At 40.1% G+C, this 13007-nt stretch overlaps 1 protein-coding gene across 1 annotated transcript; it reads left to right on the top strand.

The window, feature by feature from the left end:
- The first annotated feature begins 399 nt into the window (after window positions 1-399).
- Window positions 400-6722, top strand: LOC141787720 (putative gonadotropin-releasing hormone II receptor). Its single transcript, XM_074666361.1, has 4 exons — window positions 400-536; window positions 1000-1586; window positions 3828-4032; window positions 6321-6722. The coding sequence occupies exons 2-4, from the start codon at window positions 1038-1040 to the stop codon at window positions 6671-6673; spliced, it is 1107 nt and encodes a 368-aa protein (XP_074522462.1). The 5' UTR covers window positions 400-536; window positions 1000-1037; the 3' UTR covers window positions 6674-6722.
- The last annotated feature ends 6285 nt before the right edge of the window (window positions 6723-13007 follow it).

A 13007-nucleotide genomic window follows, 5' to 3' on the forward strand; every position in this document is an offset into this window, starting at 1 on the left:
CTCTGGCTTCACTGTGTCTTTTATTATGATCATACTTAAAAAGATCAGAGCATTCATATTAACCAAACAAGATGCTAATGGAGGCTGAGGGCTCTCCTTGCATTTGTTCTGGCAGGTTTAAAATTAGAAATCTTGCTGAAGCCCAGGGTTCATTGACTAATCGCTGCTGGGATGTAGAGATGCTCTTAACCCCCCCCCTTTACACACACACACACACACACACACACACACACACACACACACACACACACACACACACACACACACACACACACACACACACACACACACACACACACACACACACACACAGATGTGCACACACTATATCTAGGAGCACAAAGGCTGGCACAATAAATGCAGTCAGAGAGACACGGAGAGCTGAGTGAGAAAGGACCGGAGATTCAGAGCCATCATGAAGAGACAGCGGAAAAGTGTTACCACATCAGGGTCTGGGACTTTCATGAAGAAGATTTTTACTTTTATGGTGGTCTGACTGAGGGAATGCATCACTTTAAGATATCACAGACATGAAGGTAAGTCTCCTATGGATACACTAATCCAGTTTTTACTTTTAACATATACCCCTGTCTTCCTGTTTTTAATAATAACAGTAAAGGAAAAGGATTGAGGTGATTGTGCAAAATAGTGTTAAATTCAAACTTAATTTTTTTCTAAAGAATTTGTTTTTTTGCAATAAAACTTAAGTGTCACTTAGCAGGAAAGTATATGTAAAAATACCAGACTGAGATCCATTTCAGAAAATAACATTAGCCACAGAAACCTGTTTTAACTATCGTGCAAAGCTCCTTGTGCTGTAATGTGTTTTAGAGGTTATTCTTCTTACACATCAGTGAGCATCCCAGAGAAGTGCTTTCCTCAGCATGCTGCTCCTCCTGTCAGAAAATGTTAGACTAACAGAGCTATTTGTTCAAAGTCACATTGTGTATAAAGCTTATGTTGATATCTCTCCTTCTGTTTGTTTGGTGGCACATGCAGCTGCACACAGTTTGAGACTCCAGGGTGAGGGTCAGACAATGGACGCCTCCTCCTGCTGTGATCATCCTGTCATTATGTATCAGAGCAGCTCTGGCTCTGACTTCAATGCCAGCTGTGAGTTGTTGCCTCCTCGCTGTAACTGGACTTCATTGGACAGAGTGCCGCAGCTGCCAACCTTCTCAACAGCAGCTAAAGTCAGAGTCATCATCACCTTCATCCTCTGTGGCATCTCCACTTTCTGTAACCTGGCTGTGCTGTGGGCAGCCAGCGGCCACAAACGTAAATCTCACGTCCGGATGCTGATAATCAACCTGACCGCAGCTGATCTGTTGGTTACCTTCATTGTGATGCCCGTGGACGCCGTTTGGAACATCACAGTTCAGTGGCAGGCCAGTGACCTGGCCTGCAGGTTCCTGATGTTTCTCAAGTTGCAGGCCATGTACTCCTGCGCCTTTGTCACCGTGGTGATCAGTTTGGACAGGCAGTCTGCGATTCTTAACCCTTTGGCCATCAGCGTGGCCCGCCAGAGGAACAGGGTCATGTTGATGGTGGCATGGATCATGAGCGCCTTGTTCTCAGTTCCTCAGGTATGCTCAGGTGGCGCTGGTGTGGCAGGTGACAGGTGATGTGTGATTAAGTCACACAGAGATCTAACATGAAGTCATTCAGGGTGGAGTGTTGGGCTGTGGGAGGTTGTGGCCTAATAATTCCCCTTTAAAATAGAAGCCTGGTATCTGTTATCTATAATAACACTACATGCAGGATGTCTGCATTTACATTTTTCAGAACATAATTTATGCATATGGCTCATGCACATATTCTGTTTTATCTTCTCTCAGCAGGAGCAGACCTCATATGGATTTATTACCCCAGCCTCAGAGGGGTGTTAAACCAAATGGTAGAGGAAATTAAAATACAGCTTTACACTTGCTTGAAATAAATTCTTATACAGGATTTATGAGCTTCTTCTAGAAAGGTCTTCTTTGTATTGACGTAAAACATGGGAGCCTTGCAGCTGGAAAACCTGCTGCATAATTTGGAGGACAAAAGATCTGCATGTCAGGGATTAGTGGCCCCTCTACTGGATTAAACTCAGATGTAATCCTATAGGTGCTTGACTGTAAACAGAGGTTCATACAGAAGACCAGCATGTTTTGAAGTTCATAACACCAAATGCAGTGGTATAGCCTCTCTGTGCAGCGTTAGCACAAAATTGGTGTAGGAGGAAGCATGTGCTCTAGGAGCAACATCATCTTCAGTACAGCTGGGGGTCAGCACAGCCCTTAAAAGATAAATATTCAAACATTGGTCCAATGGAGTCTTTAAATTTGAGCAGAAATGACACTGATTAATTAACTTTCATTTGTTATTATCATCACTATTTAAAGGAAAAGATTAACTTTTAGGGATTGACCTCCAGTTATTTTCACTTCACACTTGTCCTCATTGCACGTATTAAAGCCTTCCTCCTTTTTCATAAACTCCAGCTGGTCTCTTTGTTATTATTTGGACATATTAGACCAAACAAACCGACTGGTTATAGTTCAGGTCCAGGGGCTGACCAGGGCTAGTCTTCTGCCCCTTTGGCCTCCCCAGTGGTGAAACTCATAATCCTTAACTCTGACAGGCTACTTGGCTAGAAACTTGGCTACAAATTTGACTACATTTTAACAATTGTTTTTCAGATAGCTTTAACTAAATAAGAAAAAAATATATTTTTTTTTTGAAAACTCCACAATTGAAGCCACATAGATTCATAGCAGGGGTAAAACAACTCTATATTCACATGGGTACTTTATTTTACAACTGGTCATAAATCAAAAAATATATATATATGTATTTTTTTTAGTTATTTATTTTTTAATTATTTATTTTGTCTGTGTTTGCCTTCTAGAGTATTCACTCTGAAGGGGTTTGCCAATCTCCAGCAATGTTGAAGGTTTTGAGGGTTGCTGGCTGTGTAGTTTTACGTTCTGTACCTGAGGGGATAAGGCATGCACAGAATCAATCTGTTTGATTTGTACACTTTTTAACCTTCCCACCATAAACATAACAGGGGAAATGGCTGCAGCTGGAATATTCTGTATGATTTCAGTGGCTACTGCCATGAGGTTAATTAAAAAAAGTGTCAGATGTACATCTCAGATTATCTGCCATCTTAAAAAAAACAACAGGTCATAACTTCAGCCTTCAGCTTAAATCAGTCCCGGCCCTTACGTCTTCAGTCACCCAGCTGAATAACACTTTATCATGGCTAATTAAGCCAATGAAGCTAACATTAGCTGCTTGATTTAGTTTAAAAAGCTGCCTATGGCTGACTTTAAATGTTCCCATCTTAGTTGTTGTTGTTGAGCTAAGTTTAACTATGCAATTTTTTTAGGGAATTGATTTAACATTAACTGACCCAAGTAAAAAGTTTGAAGTTAAAGCAGCAGCCTTTGTAAAAGTACACAAACTCTCTCCCTCCACACTGAGTGCTAAAAAAGGACTTGAATATTTACCAGATCCTCAGGCCCTGACTCAGTGTGCTGTATGGGCTCGGGGTATTTCTAGTGCACCAAATGATGACCTGATATGCAAACATGCAATAGCATGAATATCTAATGCATGAGTAAGCATGTCTTGTCTTTTAGTAACAATATGATGTCAGGATGTATTACAAAGTGCTCTTTAGCCTTGGTAGCTATCGGTCACATTTGCTGGCATTTGTATGTACATTATGTGGCCTACATTAACAGAAAGCTGAGCTGTTGATCACACCCCAAAATGCAGTAGGACATTCGCTGCCTCTGATGCATCATTAAAACTGTTGAATTTTAATCCCACAGATGTTTATTTTCCATAATGTGACCATCACCTACCCAGCAAACTTTACTCAGTGCACTACCAGGGGGAGCTTTGTCATGCACTGGCAGGAAACGGCTTACAACATGTTCACCTTCTCCTGCCTCTTCCTGATGCCTCTGGTGATCATGATCGTCTGCTACACCAGGATCTTCATCAAGATCACCAAACGGATGACGAAAAAAGGATGTGAGTTCACAACTAACCCTAATTTTTTAGTTAATCTGAATCTGATTTAGTTAGTCTGATTACATGGGGGAAGAAGCTGTTACAGAATCCTGACATCTTGGTCCCGATGCTGCAGAGACCTCCCAGAGACCAGCACAGAGAACAGTCCATGGTGCAGGTGAATGCCTGTGATGGTATTCTTAGCTCTGGTCAGGCATTGTTTCTGTGCAATGTCCTGGATGGAGGCTGTGAAGTCCCAGCAGGTGAGAATGCTGGTGCTCCTATAGAAAATGATGAGGATGGATGGTGAAAGATGTGTTTTACTGCCCTGGTGGAGGGAGTGCAGATGTTGCTGTCGTGTTCTGACTAGAGTCATGGTATGGAGAGACCTGGACAGACTGTTACAAATATGTGCCCCCAGGAACTTGGTGCTGTCGCTTATCTCCACCGCGGTGTTAATTATGGAAAGTGGTGTTTTTAATTTGCTGGCTTCTCCTGAAGTACACAGTGATCTCCTTGGTTTTGCTTATGTTCAAGGCTAAATTGTTTTGCACCGTTGCAGCAGATGGATCATTTCCTCTCTGTAGGCCAGATTTTTCACATCCCAGATGGGGCCCACTACTGCTGCCATCCGCATATCTCACAGTGGGATTTAAAGTGGACCTGGCACAACAGTGATGTGTCATCAGGATGAATTTAGCAGTGGACAACCAAAACTAAGAGGGCTACCTCTATCTATCTATCTATCTATCTATCTATCTATCTATCTATCTATCTATCTATCTATCTATCTATCTACTGACAGGTGCATCCAGTCTTTTGTATGACCACACATGGATCCCCAAATCCAAGAAGGTGGTGCAACCAAAATGCTGAGGCTTTAACAGGCAGTTTTACAAACCATTCATATACATTGCCTGGCCAAAAAAACTGTCCACCAGAAGAAAAAGGTCACACACTAATATTTTGTTGAACCCCCTTTAGCTATGATTACAGTACATGTTCGCTGTGGCGTGGTTTCAATATGCTTCTGCAATGTCACAAGATTTATTTCTGTCCAGTGTTGCATTAATTTTTCACCAAGATCTTTCATTGATGATGGTAGAGACTGGCCGCTGCACAAAGCCTTCTCCAGCACATCCCAAAAGATTCACAATGGGGTTAAGGTCTGGACTCTGTGGTGAAAAATCCATGTGTGAAAATTATGACTCACGCTCCCTGAACCACTCTTTCCCAGTTTGAGCCCAATTAATCCTGGCATTGTCATCTTGGAATATGGCCGTGCCATCAGGGAAGAAAAAACCTGTTGATGGACTAACCTGTGCGTTCAGTATATTCAGGTAGTCAGCTGACCTCACTCTTTGAGCACAGACTGTTGCTGAACCTAGACCTGTCTAACTGCAGCAACTCCAGATCATAGCACTGCCCCCACAGGCTTGGACAGTAGACAGTAGGCATGATGGGTGATCACTTCATTTGCCTCTCTTCTTACCCTGATGGCCCATCACTTTGGAACAGGGTCAATCTGGACTCATCAGACCACATGACCTTCTCTGTTGCTCCAGAGTCCAATCTTTATGCTCCCTACCAAGTTGAAGCCTTTTTTCCAGTTAGTCTCACTGATCTCTGACTGAAAGCAGTCAGACTTTACTATCATCAATGAAAGATCTTGGTGAAAAATTAATGCAACACTGGATGGAAATAAATCTTGTGACATTGCAGAAGAATGTGTGCCATAATCAAAGCTAAAGGTGGTCCAATAACATTTTAGAGTGTGTGAGCTTTTTTTTTGGTGGCAGCTTTTTTTTGTCCAGGCAGTGTAGTTTTTGATAGAATGGTTTGGGATTTTTTAATTTCCACATCCTGCTTCCTCTTTTTTCACCCTAAATCAGCTCAAGACATTATCTAAACTAGGTTTCTCCCTGTCAAGACGTCTTTAGGTCCTGGAGCTTAAGGTAGGCCAAAGAAAATGTTTAAAGATTCATTACAGCACCTTTACACTGTGTTGATCTCAAGATGGTGATAAAGGCCTTGAAGACCCACACTCCCAAAGTGATGAGCAGCTTTTTCCCTCATGCTATCGAAGAACTGAAATCACATGTTGGACTGCTCAATAACTTATGAAAGTTAATTATTTCCCTCTGGTGGGTGTGCTACACTGTGCAGTCCATTAAATTTTGGTGTTTTATTGTCTTTAATGTTTTTTTTAGATCCTTTTTTCATACTACTGATGAAAGTACACTAATGATTACACTGTAACATTTGCTTTCAATGTCACTAAAGGCATTCAATTCTATTCTTTCCTCCAGTGTCACCTAATGAACCTCATCTGCGATGTTCAAAGAACAACATCCCTAAAGCACGAATGAGGACTCTCAAAATGAGCATCGTCATCGTGATCTGCTTCATTGTCTGCTGGACTCCGTACTACCTGCTGGGTTTGTGGTACTGGTTCTTTCCAGATGACCTGGAGGGAAAAGTCTCCCACTCTCTCACTCACATTCTCTTCATCTTTGGGCTTTTCAACACCTGCCTGGACCCTGTCATCTACGGCCTGTTCACCATTCGCTTCCGCAAGGGACTGAGGAGCTGCCCCAGCAAAGCTCCAGTGGTGTCAGACCTGCACAATGATGCTGTGATTTCTTACTCCAGCAAACGATAGATGACTGCTGATGAGACAAAACAAGCCCAGACAAAACCCTTGGACATCAAGCCACTGACTGTGTTGAATCAAGAGGGAAGAGGAACCTGTGTCCTTTTCAGCCCTGAAAGAACAATATGATAAAAAAAAAAAAAAGTATGGTTAAAGCAGGGCCTTATGTTTCAATATATTTGTCTACTGAGCATTTTAATCTCACTTTTCATGCATCTGAATAAGTACTTAAGTTAAAAATATCTACTATTCTTCTTTTTATGTAAACCTGTCTTGATACATTTGTCTTTCAAAATATTTATCATTAACAGTCCAGCATTGCACAAGAGATTATAAAGAAAGAAGCTGTTTCTCCTTTAAGGGATGTTTCTTTGAAGCTTATATAACACCCTTTTGTACATACACAGTGAAGCTGTTTGGAGCTGTTTGTGTGTCGTGTAAGGGGCTCCCATTCATTAAAAGACGAGTCTGCAATCTACAGTGTGTCAACAAAAGCTTCAGGACTGAACAAAAAAAAAAAAGAGAAAACGTTGGATGTCAAGTCACACAACAGCTCTGTTCTGTACACTGTTTCATGTTATCGACTAGAAATTTCACTTTATGCAGGGCTCAAACACTTCTAGATTAACGTGTGAAATATAAATTACTTAAGAGACTTTGTAACTGATAGATTGAGGGAATATTGGGAACTTAACAACTTGGACTTGAGTACGGACTTGGACTTAAGGGACCCAAACTCTACCTGGACTCAGGGTTTGCAGACTTGCCAGAGACAGTGTTAACTTTTGGAGTGGTTAAGGTTGAAAGCCTCATCTTCAGTGGCATTTGGACCTCGTAGAAATTCTTCTCTATCACGTTTTTCCATCACAGACTTAAAGCTGGAAAATTCATCTACCTGTTGTGTTTTTAATGGGAAAAAATGGTAAAATGTCATTTCTCTGATTTGCTTCTGTGTTGACTGTTCCCTGCTACAGTGAAATGTTTCACCACAACCACAGGTTTAGATTCTAACTACAGCACCACCGACCGATTTGACTGAGCTAAATGTCACAATCTGACTTTTTCTCCAGGGTGTGGGATCTGACAGTGGCTTAAAACAGTGACTAGGATGACATTGCCTCATCTTTTGGAATCTTCACATCAGACTTGGAGCTATACAATACTCTGCTCAGAAATTAGTTAAATCACATCACCTTTAGGACCCATTGAGTCTTCCAAACCACAGCTCATATTCTTTGTTCCTTTGTAATAACGATGCAGCAGACAGGTGTTGTATTCTGTTTTAACAAACCTGATATCTACACGTTTAAGAGAGAAGCTATGAATATACAGTTTTTGTCATTTTAAGTTGAATTGATACATCTTTTCTCTTCCCTTCATACCTCTCATAGCTCTTTCACAATAGCGCTCACATTCATACCACATCCACTGAGTGAAAAGCCAAAGTCTACCCAGCTTTGTTTGAGTTAGGATGAAATAAAGAGGTGGAACTCGGGCCTCTTTGCAGATGGCTACAGGGTGCCTATCCAACAGTAAAGTCAACCACGCCCTTTAACAAGCAAAACTGATACATTTGGATGAAGAAATAAGCTAGTTATACCAAAACAGATTTGTGAACCAGTCTGTTAACTTTTTCTTTTCTGTTTTCTGTCCTTTGAGAGATCTGCAGTTTTTAGAAATTTCACATAGGCTTCAAATATTTTAAGTCTGGACACTTCAATATATGTTTCTACACATGCCTACCAGTGATCAGCTGCTTGAGTCTGTGGATTTCAATTCATGCAAAAATTTAGCCAAAGTAAAAAACGGGAGACCTTAAATTAAAGAATGAATCAATATATCATGCCATTTACTGTGGACACAAGAAGACACAGGGTTTAGAGGCATATGCAACTCCACTTACAAAATATGGAACTATCCCTTTAATCATCTAGCGCTTGACAGAAAAGGTGTCTTTACTTAGCTTTTGCATCTCTTATAATATATTATGGCAGTTACGTGCACATGTCCATATAGCTTTTTCATTGATAGGAGACAGAGGCAAAAGTTGTGTGTGGGCTTTACTAGGATCTCTGTTGTTTTTAGCATGAAGCAGTCTGAGACTCAGACCTTATCTCCAAGTGGGTTTTCAAAACATCTTGAACTATTGTTGTCATTTAAGCCCACTGAATCTGCAGACCCTGAGGCTGGCTCTGAAGCCAGAGTATTTGACTGCACAGTCATTAGTTTGCATTAGAATTTTTTTTTTCTTTTAAAGCACAATGTGACAAAGTACTTTACATCAGTAAAATGCAATACACAGAAGTAAAATCGTGAAAATTTGAGCTCACTGAGCCACATAATATTCCTGTGAGGCCAATAACCACATACAATACTTACACAAAATAGATCATTCACAGAAGAAGAGTTTGATTATCCTCCTAGCCTGTCTGAAAAGATACACTTTTAGCTCTTTGTATGTGAAGACTTGAGCAGAGAGCCAAACAAAAAAAAACCTGATCCAGCTTTGAAGCTTATACTTGTCTACCATGATTTAATATCACCAGAGCAGAAGCTGTTTTCAGTTCAATTATTTTGTCCACAGATAAATGATAATGTGTTACTAAAAATTACTGCTGACATGTTTGAACATGTATGTATTTCTTCCCAGCTGTGGAATAAGACTTGGTCCCTGCTCACTGATGCTTCTCAGGCCTGTCCTCTCCTTTTACGTTCCTCTAGTGAGAGGAAAGCACATTGTTCTATGACCGTAACTTCACCTAGGCCTCCTTTCAACATTTATCCCAGTCTAACTGCTCTTAAAACAGATGTTCTTACCTGTGTCCCACTGCAGGTCAGCTGCTTTAGCTGACACAAATGTGTTTTGTGGTTTCCTTGCAGAAGCTGAGAGTCAGTTTTTATAGAAAAGGTATGACACAGATGCAGCAGTGGCAGGCAGTGCATTCCACACCTAGGTCTCCATTTGTGCTCTGTCTGAATTAATCCAACTCTCAGATTGTTTTCAAAACTGCCAACTACACTAGTAGTGCCTACTATTTTGGCCGAAATTCACTATGTAGTAGGTAGTATGTGAAAACTTGCAAAAAATCCTACTGATCCAGGAAAATTTCTCAGCATGCAATAGACCAGCTTAGGCTGTTTGTCTATGCGGGTGGCAGGTTTTGGTGAATTACTGCCATCTACTGGAATGAGTCGGCAATATAACTATAATACAACAACACTAACGCTAAACAGTTCGTGAAATAGAAGCGAAGTGATGAGAAAGAAACGCAAGTAAATCTTGTTACTTCCAGTTATAAAAGAGGTGTTTACTTCTACAAATTCATTAAAGCCCATATAAACTACTAATTCACTTCTTTAAACCATATGTGGATTATATAGTGGTTTTTCCATCATCTGTGAAAAGAGAAACAATATAACTTTTGGTGCGAGAATAAAAATCAAATATTACAATTCTATTACATCCATGTCAGTCTCACAACCCCACCCCTTTGTTAGTCAACCTGCTACTGATCAGGTTGCTTGTCCTGACTAGCACACTCTCACACTGTTCAACCAAAGGGTGTGAACATGCTAACATTACCGTACTTACCGTTACCATTAAAACTGATTGGCTAGAGCAACAGTTAGACCGACACTTATTTTATGCTCACAGGGCCCATTGAACTGATTGTGTAAGTCTCCAGGCAGATTTCTTTGACCCTTGCAACTAACAATAGCCGAAAGGTGATTGGATAAATGCTTTCACAAGAAAATACATGTTTGGAAGAAGTGCAACCAGGGAAAAGGCTATAAAAGAAAGTGAAAAGACCACTTGGTATTAAGTCTACTTGGAAAATAAACTTAACATTAACAAAGGAATGTTCACACAGGTGTGAGTGTGTGCGTGAAAAGTTGTCTGTCTGTCTGTGTCAGCCCTGTGATTGACTGGCGACCAGTCCAGGATGTACTCTGCCTCTCTCCCAATGACAGCTGGGATAGGCTCCAACCACCTGCGACCCTGAACAAGATAAGGGGTTTGGAAAATGAATGAATGTATGAAAGCAATGTTCAATGTTAAGTTAAGCTAACACAAATTTAAATCACATTCAGCATCTTTAGCTTCAGTGAAAGGAGCCAACATAGATTGTGTTTGTCTTGTACTGCTGCTCTTCTTCCTCCAGTAAAGAAAATCTATCCGTGTTGCCAAATCTTTTTGACCTTTAAAGGTCAGTCCAGGTGGGAGCAGATCTGTTGGGTTAAACACTTGGTGCAAATGAGCCACTTTGCCATGGATGATGCAATTTCTCTTTTGGACATCAGAGGAGATAAAGTGCTGAGATAGCTGAAACTTATTTAGACCTTGATCCAGCTTTGATTTTGAAGACATTTAGAGCTGCATTCATTCGTTTTCAGAGAGTGACATTTAACACACCTCTAGTGACCTTTACAAATACATCAACTCTATCAGGAACCTGACTGCACTTTGAGTTCTGCTGATAACAGTAAATAACTCATGGAGTTAATGCTACCAGATTACAGTTTTGTTTAGGCAGAATTTAAACTGTGATAGTATCATACAACCAAAATAAGTTATATTTGATCCTGTTTTATACAAACCATAAAAGAAAGAAAGCCCCTACATGTGTCATTCCTTGTAACTCCTTCATATATCTTTATGCTTGACTCAGAGGTTGGACTCTTTGATGCTAGAGCTTTGTGCGTCATCTTCATGTTTGTGTTTAAAATCACACACCTCAGTGATGGTTTGCCAATTGAGTCAACTGTGGTTTTAACATTGTAATCAGCGTCAGTAATTCAAAACCTATCGCTGACTTTTGACTAATTATTGTCTGATAATTATTTCTTAGTGATAATTATTTCTTAGTGATAAGAATATGCTATAGAATCAAAGAATAGTCCCGGAGGTCAACTAAAATGATAAAGTCACACAAATGTATTTGGCTCTTAACATCCGACTGATTCCCCTTCTCTTCTCATAGATCCTTTCTCAAAATCATCTTGAATCATTTCCATCGCATCTCAAACTTTTCCTACCTGTCAAGAATTTGAGCACAGAAATGCAGGACACAAAACCAGAGTTCAATGGGCAAAAATGGGTTTAATCAGAGTCCAGGCAGAGGTCGGTAGGCAAAAACACAGTCCAAACAGGCAGACATGAGGCAAAAAGTGAGGTCAAAAAAGGCAGGCAAGGTTTAAAACACAGCAAGCTATCTATGACTGTGACTGTAAATAAGTTTGGGATGAACACTACAGTACAACAAACTGGCAACAAGACAGTGGCTGCATTTACATGCAGTCAGTAACCTTTTCATATTAGGACTACTAGCATTTAGCCTGGTTGCGCTGCGCATGGCCGTGTGAACTAGACATGCACCGACCAATTGATGCTGATTTTCTTGATTTTGGGGGATCGGTGATCGGTGATAGGTGATAGGTGATTGGTGATCACCCTTCCTTACATATGAAACTAATCTTTATACCTCTGGGAAGGTCTGACAGCCAGCCATTGTTGCTTTTTGCTCTGAGACCTAAAGGACACTTCATTGGTTATTTGAGTGAAAACATAAAGATTTTATTGTTTCACAGGAATTAAAAATAAGATTGGAACATTGAAGGTATATCCTGTCAGTTATAAAAAAATGAAAAGATAAAAATCGGTATCGGCCCAAATTGGTATAGGCAGGTCAGGCTTCTAAAAGATCAGTGATCGGTGATCGGTGATTGGCCAGAAAAATGTGATCAGTGCACTCCTAATGTGAACAGAAATAACCCCTTTTAAAAATCAAAATATGCTCATATGCCGTTTTTTTTTCTTTCTTTTTTTTTTCTTTTTTAATGGAATGTTACCTCAGATGCACTTTCTTTGTTTTTTTTTCTGAATTATCGGTCTACAGAATAAAAATATTACAATGGATTATTAATTTCTGCACATTCTGGTTGGTTTTTACCAAACTGCTGGTAAACATTCAAATACTTTAAAGTTTAAATAAACATTAACTTCAGTAACACCTTATACTCATTTTTTGCCTTTAACCTAAAACATTACCAGTCTTATCTCACAGTAGGGCATGCAGGTTATTGTTGTACACTAGTATTGGATCGGTATCGGTATCGATTGATACCCAAAGCCCAGGTGTCGGTATCAGTACCAGAAAAGTTGGATCAGTGCATCCCTAAACTGTGGTTTTTATTTTGGGTTATTGGGTGGGTTATTTTTATAAATCTATTTACCAGCATTACATTTATTTGTGTATCTCGTTTCATAATGTTTCCCTTGTTTAACGTGTGATCAAACTTCTGACTGAAATGTAAACATCTGCAGAGAAAATTAATGAGCCAA

Source organism: Halichoeres trimaculatus, unplaced genomic scaffold (genome assembly GCF_033239565.1).
Source record: "Halichoeres trimaculatus isolate MK-OKI-2021-1 unplaced genomic scaffold, fHalTri1.1 fHalTri1_scaffold_3, whole genome shotgun sequence".
Classification (NCBI taxonomy): Eukaryota; Metazoa; Chordata; class Actinopteri; order Labriformes; family Labridae; genus Halichoeres; species Halichoeres trimaculatus.

Coding starts and splice junctions, on each gene's coding strand:
- LOC141787720 (XM_074666361.1), top strand. CDS start 1,038: ATGGACGCCTCCTCCTGCTGTGATCATCCTGTCATTATGTATCAGAGC. Junction 1,587..3,827: donor CCTTGTTCTCAGTTCCTCAG/GTATGCTCAGGT, acceptor TTAATCCCACAG/ATGTTTATTTTCCATAATGT. Junction 4,033..6,320: donor ACGGATGACGAAAAAAGGAT/GTGAGTTCACAA, acceptor TCTTTCCTCCAG/TGTCACCTAATGAACCTCAT.